The sequence below is a fragment of the Trichechus manatus genome, unplaced genomic scaffold, assembly GCF_000243295.1.
Source record: "Trichechus manatus latirostris isolate Lorelei unplaced genomic scaffold, TriManLat1.0 scaffold00157, whole genome shotgun sequence".
NCBI lineage: Eukaryota > Metazoa > Chordata > Mammalia > Sirenia > Trichechidae > Trichechus > Trichechus manatus.
Genome location: NW_004444093.1, coordinates 1,401,411 through 1,410,097, shown reverse-complemented (window position 1 = coordinate 1,410,097; position 8,687 = coordinate 1,401,411). Strand labels below are relative to the sequence as shown.

The 8,687-nt window shown below is 40.5% G+C and overlaps 1 protein-coding gene across 1 annotated transcript in view; it reads right to left on the bottom strand.

Moving 5' to 3' along the window:
* The window catches only part of LOC101346524 (immunoglobulin lambda-1 light chain-like), a 141,422-nt gene that overhangs the window by 99,161 nt on the left and 33,574 nt on the right, over positions 1–8,687 (bottom strand). Inside the window, 1 exon segment of the mRNA XM_023740524.1 lies at positions 6,493–6,503. Within this exon segment, the coding sequence (XP_023596292.1) occupies positions 6,493–6,503 (11 nt within the window).

Sequence of the window (8,687 nt, the reverse complement as noted above, 5' to 3'; positions counted from 1 at the left end):
TGTTAACTTTCTTTGTGGTTACCTTGAAATTTATCCTTATCTTCCTAAGTTTGAACCAGTCTATTATTACTTGCTATCGCCTTGCCTTACTCTCCATTAGAAGTTTGTATACCTACACTATTTATTCCTTCTTGTAGTGTTCTGATGTTGTTGTCATTTACAGATTAACCTCTGTGGTTCCTGGCTGTAATTCTTTTGGATTTGGATAGTTCTTGAGAGTTCATTTCCTAGATTAACATCTGGCTGGTATAATCCTGCTCCTAGTTTCAGCCTGTTGTCTTATGTTGTTTGTTCTCAGATAGAAGGACTCCCTTTATTAAGTCTTGTAAATTTGGTTTGGTTTTATACAGTCCTTTATTTTCTGTTTGTCTGGAAATGTCCTAATTTAACCATCATATTTAAATGAGAGTTTTGCAGGATACATTATTCTGGCTGGCAATTTTTTTTTTCAGTGTTTTATATCTGTCATCCTATTGCCTTCTTGCCTTCATGGTTTCTGCCAAATAATCTGAGCTTAGTCTTATTTTTTCTCCTTTGTATGTGACTTTCTGTTTTTCTCAAGCTGCTCTCAGGATTCTTTGTCTTTGGTTTTAGAGAGTGTGATTATGCTATGTCTTGGTGATTTTCTTTTGGGGTCTATCCTATATGGAGTACATTAAGCTTTTTGGATGGTCCGCTTTTCATCTTTCATGATATTAGGGAAGTTTTCTGTCAACAGTTCTACAATGATCCTCTCTGTATTTTCTGTTTTATCCTCTGTTCTGGAACTCCAATCACCTCCAGATTTTTGCTTTTGATTGTATCCCACATAATTCTCAGGGCTTCTTCATTTTTCTTTGTTCTTTTTTTCTGATTTTTCCTCAGAGTTGTATCCAAGTGTTTGTCTTCACTTTCGCTGATCTTGTCTTCCATCGTTTCAAACCTGCTCCTCAGCCCTTGTATGACACCATCCTTTTCTGAAATCCTGTTGTTTTCCTTTGGATTTCTAATTGCTTTTTTTAATGATTTCTAGTTATGAAGTTATTTTAGTATTTTGTTCCTGTATTATTTTCCTGAATTCTTCCATTTTTTGTCTGTTTTTTTCCTGAATTTGTCTGTCTTTTCCACGAATTTGTGTGTTTTTTCCTCTGAATTCCCACTCAGGTAGTTCTACTGTCTTTTCTTTTACTGGAAAGTCATCTTGTGTTTTATTTTGGATGCCTACTGGAACCATCTTGTCCTTTTTTATATGTTTTGGTATTGTCTGCTGTCTTCGTGACATTCAATAATTATTTTCCTCTTTTATTGATTGTAGACTGATGTTTGGTCATGCTTTTTTGTTTTATTTAGTTATTTGGTTTTGGTTTGTTTGGTTATGTTTTATTTGTTATATTTGGTTATGTTGGGCTATGATTTATTTTATATTGACTCATCTGTGGGGAAGATACTTTTTGCCTCCTTCTCCAATGGGCAGGGCAGTTGCTCAGGTATGGTATAGCAGGGCAGATCCAGCTGAAGGCGAGTTGCTGGGATAGGTTGTTTGTGGCTTGTACTAGGGCCGACAGGGTGAACTGGGAATCAGTGCAGGGCAAGCTCCGGTAGTCATGTCTGTGCTGCTTGGTGGTGTGATGCTCAGCTCACTGTGCAGGTAGGCAAGAAGGAGGGGGAAGATTGTGATGTGTGGAGCTAAGATAGGTATGGGAAAGAGGAGAGAGAGGAGATAGAAACAGGAGTGAAAAACATACAAACAAAAAAGAGTTTCAAAGGAGCTTGGAGTGAAGAGAGGAGAGATTGACAAATGGATAAAAACTAAAGGGAAAAAATAAAAAGGGTAAAAGAAAAAAGCGAATAAATGAAAATTACAAAAAAAAAAAAAAAAAACCCCAGGAATCCCACTGGTGCAGCTGTGAGGACTGGGGAAGTTCCTGCTACACTGTGAAGTTTTTCCTGGATAGAAGGGGTAGAGGTGTTACACAGCATCAGGAGACAGGAAGAGAAGGCAAGTATAGAGAGACGAGAAACTTAGAAATGAGGAAAGAGCAAAAGGTAGAATGAGAGAAAAGAAAACAAAAAACAAAAAACAAGAAAAAAGAAATGCCCCCAGGAATCCCACTGCATGGTTGGGCAGAATGAGGCAGTAGCTCCCAAGCCACACAGTACTGACAGTTTAGAAGAGGCTCCCAAGTTGAGAAAAGAAAAAGAAAACAAAGAAATTAAAACAGAACAAATCAAAACAAACAAAAAGCCCCAGGCATCCCACCAGCATAGTGGCCTAGGCCGGGAAGTAGCTCCGCAGTCAAGTAGCATTTCACAGCCTTTTAGGAAGAAGCAACGATGGCATGGGGAGGCAGGTATTTGACAGAAAGGAGGAGGATGTGGTGAGAGGTATGGAAGAAACCAAAAGAAGAGGAAAAAAGCAACACCAGCAACCAACAAATGGCACTCAGGGAGCCAGCCAGTGTGGGAAGGTGGAATCCAAGTGGCAAAGGGGTGAAGTCGGTTCTTCCTGGCCAAGAGACCGTGGCCACAGGAAGCAAAGGAGGCCAAGTGGGGGTGAAGAACGGTGGGGAGTGGGAAAGTGTATATTGCTGGTTACTGGTTGTTCTGTCTCCTGCTGAGAGCTCTGTGAAGCTGCTTACCTGTACTCCCTGTTTGCTGAACTCTGACAGGAGTCCAAGATGACAGATCTGTGCTGTGTTAGCTAATAGGGGACCTCTGCATGAATCTCTCTTTGCTCTCTCTTCTCTGTCAATTTCTTATTCCATTCTGTGCTTGGATGAGTTCTTTATCTCTTCATTTGATGCTTAGGGTTTCAGGATTGACGTATGTCTCTGTTTGACTTAGTTTTTTGGATCTTTGCTGTGGAGGGATGGTGTGGTGTTTCAGTCTATAGCGCCATGTTGCCCGGAAGTCCTGTTTGGCTTTCTTTTACTTGAACGAAGTGACATGCATGGAGAAGAGGATGGTTATAGAACTGTTATATGGGTGCAGTTATTACACAATATGTGCTATATCAATCATTGTGGCAAGTGATTTAAAAAAAGGAAATATATCAAGTTGTTTTGTGTGGCATGAAATGATGTTACATGGGTCGGCCAGGACATACAAGGCCTTCGGGGTCATGAGGAGGAGTTTGCATTTAATTCTTTGTAGATGGATTATCAATAAAAGATTATAAGCAAGTGGATGGGTGTCATGGGCTGTTTTTAATTTCTGCTAGTTTTTCTTCTTCTAGGAATCACTTGTTTACAACCTTTGCCCATGTGTTAGTTGAGCATTAATTTTTTTTTACTTGAAAAGACCATAGCCATTGAAAACCTTATGAAGCACAGTTCTACTCTGGACTTGTTGGCAACTGGTATGTATGTATACATGCTTCAAAGATTTTCTGAACTACTCATTTTTAACTTTATTTTCTTTTGTCATTCAAAATATTCAAAATATTTTACTTCTTATATAGTCAAATTTTACAATCACCTTTATTTTGGTGTCTAGGTTTTATGCCTTTTTTAAGAAGGTTTTCTTTGGCCTAGGGTTATTTTAAAAAGTTTACACCTTCTCTTTTGTTTTTTAAAAAGGTTTTTTTTTTTTTTTTTTTTTTTACATTTAATTCTTTATGTGAAATTTCTTTGTGTATTTTTCAGGCTTGAATCTAATTACATTTTATTTTTCAAATGGATAATGAATTATCACAAAACAATTTTTTTAATTGGTTATCCATCCCAACTCTACAGATTTTAAAATACTGAAAAGACATCCTCCAAGCATCTCAATCTTTAGGATCTCTTTAATCTTCATCATGAGAGTTGTAAGAAGTCTGTGTAGAAGGAATAATCTAGAGGTATCTCAAGCTTGACTACCTTCCTGGGTCATTTAGCTTTTGATAGTTGAGCCTCTGAGCTATAGTGTAGGATGATATAAGTGGTCCCCTGCATCCTGTCTTAAGGTGAGGGGAGGGAATGGAGGCCCGGGGCATGGGGTGGATAAAGACCTCTTGCTCTGATGTTTATCTTTGTCTATGTTCCTGTATGACTGAACTGTGTCCTCCTAAAATATGTGTTGGTATCCTAATCCTTTTACCTGTGGATGTAATACCATTTGAAATAGTTCTCTTTGTTATGTGAATGAGGCCATACCATAGTAGGGTGTGTCTTAAACCTAATCACTTCTAAGTTATGAAAAGAGCAGATTAGATACAGAAACAAGCACAATCAGGGGAAGATGGATGCCAAGTGAAGAACATTGTCTTAGGCTGGGTTCTCTGGAGAAGAAAAACTAGTGCAGAGTATAAATACATATATAACCAAAAAAACCAACCCCCTTGCCGTCAAGTCAATTCTGACTCATAGCGACCCATAGGACAGAGTAGAACTTCCTTATAGAGTTTCCGAGGAGCACCTGGTGGATTCAAAATGCCAAATTTCTGGTTAGCAGCCGAACTCTTAAGCACTATATAGAGATATTTATATAAAGGAAATGGCTTATGTGGTTGTCGAGTCTGGAAAGTCCCAAGTCCATGGGCCAGGTTGGAGGCTTCTTCTCACTCACGTAGCTGCAGTTGCTGATGAATCCAAGATGGGAGGGTCAGATAGAGGGTCTCTGGCTCACAGGCTGTGAAGGCGAATGAATCCCAAGACTGGCAGGTAAGCTCAAGTCCCAAGAACCAGAGATCAGATGAACAGGAGCCAGCTGCAGGATCCAGAGTGAGCAAAAACCCATGATCCTTACCAGAAAGTCCACCTATATTGAATGCACGCCACACCTCCAAGGAAACACCCCTTCATCTTATTGGCTGCTCACAACAGATCTCATCAAGAAGATGATCATATTATATCAGATCTCATTATGGAGATGATTACGTCCTTAAAAAGCTGCTAAACTATGTCATAACTGTCGAACAACTGAGGATCATGGCCCAATAAAGTTGACACGCAACCTTAACCATCACAAGCATCAAGAAACTGAGGAACTCTGGGGCTTTGAAAGCTGAAATAGACAAGGATCTTTCCCCAGTGATGACACAGAGAGCTTTCCTCTAGAGCCAATGCCCTGAATTCAGACTTCTAGCCGCCTGAACTATGCGAAAATAAATTTATGTTAATTAAAGCCACCCACCTGTGGTATTTCTGCTACAGCAGCCCTAGGAAACTAAGACAGTTCCCAATGGCTCCAGTTTACAGCCATATTGCCAGTCTCCCATGTGGGAATCCCAAAGATTTTCACCTCAGTTCATGTCAGATTCCTGGATCAGTAGGGTCAGTGCACTTCCTCTGATATTTCCAGGGCTGCCCCACTGCACAACTGCAGGGAGTACCAGGCCTAACTCTGTGAGGAAATACAAGATTCCCTCCTTTATCCTTATTCACACCAATCCCTTAATCATTGGAGGTATAACACAAAAGTCTATGAACATGGGGGATATTATAAGATCCACCTTAGCATTGAACATGTTTCTCTCTGAAAAACACAAATCTGGCTTTACAATGAAATTATAGACTTGGCCAACATGGCTGTTGAGAAGTAGGAGAGGATCCTAGATCACTTACAAATGCCTCTGCCATGGAGTACAAAAACCTTAAAAGTAGTGGGGGTTACTAATCAGGAATACTTATTAACCCATTCCCAACGTATTCCAAGATCCCTTTGTCAGAGTGAAGACTTAGACCCTTTTTACTTAGCCCTGCACCCTTGTTAACTTGTTAGGAGGAGATCTTTTATTCAAATGGAACTGCTGTCTACAATTTGATGAGAAGGAGGAAATATTATTAAGTTTACCTGATGCCCCTAAGATGACGGAAACAGGCTCTGAATTAGACAGTATCCAAAAAGAAGAGGTTCTTTGTTGCATGCAGGTGCTTATTATGCCTCTCCAAGATACAACACAGCCTAAGCCCCTCCCTTATGACATCCTCTCCTCAGTTTCTGAGACCTTGTGTGCCACTACATCCATAGATGTAGGTCAAGTTTTGTCAGCTGAACTGATTAAAATCTAAATAGATTACCAAAATTCCTTTACCAAAAATTTCCCAGTATTCTCTCAAATGGGAAGCCAAATAAGGGCTTGCCCTTATCATACAGGATTTTCTCTCTAAAGGTTTAATTGTCCCTTGTACTAGCCCCTGTGAGACTCCTGTCCTTCCAGTTAAAAAAACAAATAATAGGGGCTGGAGATTTGTTCAAGATCTCTGTGCAATCAGCCGTACTGCTATTCTTAGATTCTCAGTAGTTCCTAATCCACATTTGTTACTTTCCAATGTTCCTTCAGATGCAACACATTTTATGGTTGTAGATCTTTGTAGTGTTTTTTTTCAGTGTTCCTTTGCATCCTGATAGCAAATATTTGTTTTCTTTTACTTGGGAAAATCAGCAGTTTACCTGGACTGTAATGTCCCAAGGATTTACTGAATCTCCTACTCACTTTTCTCAAATTTGGCATGCTGACTTACAGCCTTTACAATTTGTAATCAATCTACATTGTTGTAATATGTTGATGACTTCTTAGTTTGTTCAAACTCTCAACAAGCCTGCTTTGAAGATAGAGTATCTTTACTGAAACATTTGGTTGCTGGAGGACATAGGTTCTAAAGAGAAATTGCAATTAGCTCAGCCTTCTGTTAAATATTTAGGCCACCTAGTTTCTGCAAGTCATCTCTACTGACCCTAAACAAAAAGAGGTTATTCTGTTTTTCCTATACCTGAAGCCAAGAAATAACTATGGGTTTTCTTAGGACTCTGTGGCTATTATCAAACCTAGATACCTAACTTCTCTTTGATGACTCAACATTTATACAAATATTTAAAGACCTCTGAACAAGATTCTTTTCAAATTGCACCTGAAGATCAAGAGTCAATAACAGATTAAAAGAGGCTTTGATATATATGCCTGCTCTAGGCTTTTCTAATTACTGCCTAGATTTCTCTTTGTTTTTACATGAAGTATCTGGAAATGCCTTAGATATATTAACTCAGAAACATGGGGGCTTACAAAGACCCATAGGTTATTATAGTCTGCATCTTGATCCTGTAGCCAAAGGCTATGCTTTCTGCCTTTGAGCTGTGGCTGCCACTGCTAAACTAGTGGAAACCATGGCAAAGGTAGTGCTAGGAAACTCTTTAGATGTTTAGGTGCCCCATGCTGTGTCTGCCTTACTTAATTCTGTCCTGATACATCTTTCTACAGTTAGGATTACTTCCTATGAGGCCCGTCACCTGGCCACAACCAATATTAGGCTGCACTCCACGGCCTGTATAAATTTGGCCACTCTTTTCCTCGCAACTGATGAAGATAAATGTCTTACGTATGACTTTTTAGACTTGACTGAACAACTTTTAACTCCTTGGAAGGATTTGAAAGAAACTCCTTTAGCTAATCCTGATTTAGTTTTGTCTGTGGATGATTCTTAAAACCTAATCCCAGTGCTTCTTGCTATCAGGCTGGATATGCAATTACAACCTCTACCAAAGTGCTTGAGAGTCAGACCCTTCCTGAAGTCACTTCAGCTCAACAAGCTGAATTAATTGTCCTTACCAGAGCTTGTAAAAGTCAAAGGATTAAGTGGTAAAATGGCGCTCTAGGCAGAAGCACCATGCTTTCCCTCCATAGCAAAGATCCAAAAAACTAAGCCAAAACAGAGAAAACAGCAATCCTGAAACCCTAAAACATCAAAGGAAGAGATAAAGAACTCAGCCAAGCACCAAATGGAGTGAGAAAACTGAAAGAGAACAGAGATCAAGGAGAGATTCATACAGAGGTCCCCTATCAGCTAACACAGTGTGGATCCACCATCTTGGACTCCTATCAGAGACCAGCAAATGGCGGTACGAGAAAGCAGCTTCACGGAGCTTCCAGTGGGAGAAAAAAACATCCGGTAATTTGAGATATATGCTATCCCAACCCCACCATTCTTTACCCCCACTCAGCCTCCTCTGCTTCTCGTGGCCACAGTCCCTTGTCCGGGAAGCACTGGCTGCTTGGATTCCACTTGCCTGCACAGGCCGATTCTCTGAGTACCATTTGTTGGCTGCTGGTGTTGCTTTTTTCTGCTTCTTTTGATTTCTTCCTTACCTCTCACCACCTCCCCCTCCTTTCACTCAAATACCTGGCTCCGTGCACCATCTTTGCTTCTTCCTGAGGGGCTGCAGAGTTCTGGTGATTTGAGATATATGCATTCCCACCCCCACCCTTCTTCACCCCAACTCGGCCTCCTCTGCTTCCCATGGCCACAGTCTCTTGTCCGGGAAGCACTGGCTGCTTGGATTCCACCTGCCTGCACAGGCCGGTTTTCTGAGTGCCATTTGTTGGCTGCTGGTGTTGCTTTTTTCTGCTTCTTTTGATTTCTTCCTTACCTCTCACCACCACCTCTTCCTTTTGCTCAAATACCTAGCTCAGTGCATCATCTTTTCTTCTTCCTGAGGGGCTGCGGAGCTCCGTTCAAGTGTGAAACTGCTTCCCAGTCTGGGCTGCCATGCTGGTGGGATCCCAGGGCTTTTGCTTGTTTGTTTTCAATTGTTTGTTTGTTTTCTTTTTCCCTTTCTTTAGTTGGGAGCCAGTTCCGGCCAGGCGGTGCTGCACGGCCTGGGAACTACCCCCTCGGCTTGTGCAGATGCACAGGGGGATCCCTGAGAGCATTTTTTTTCACGTTTTTTTTTCTGTTTTTTTGAGGGGATTTTCTTTTGCTTTCTTTTTTTTTTCTTTTTTTTTTTTAAAT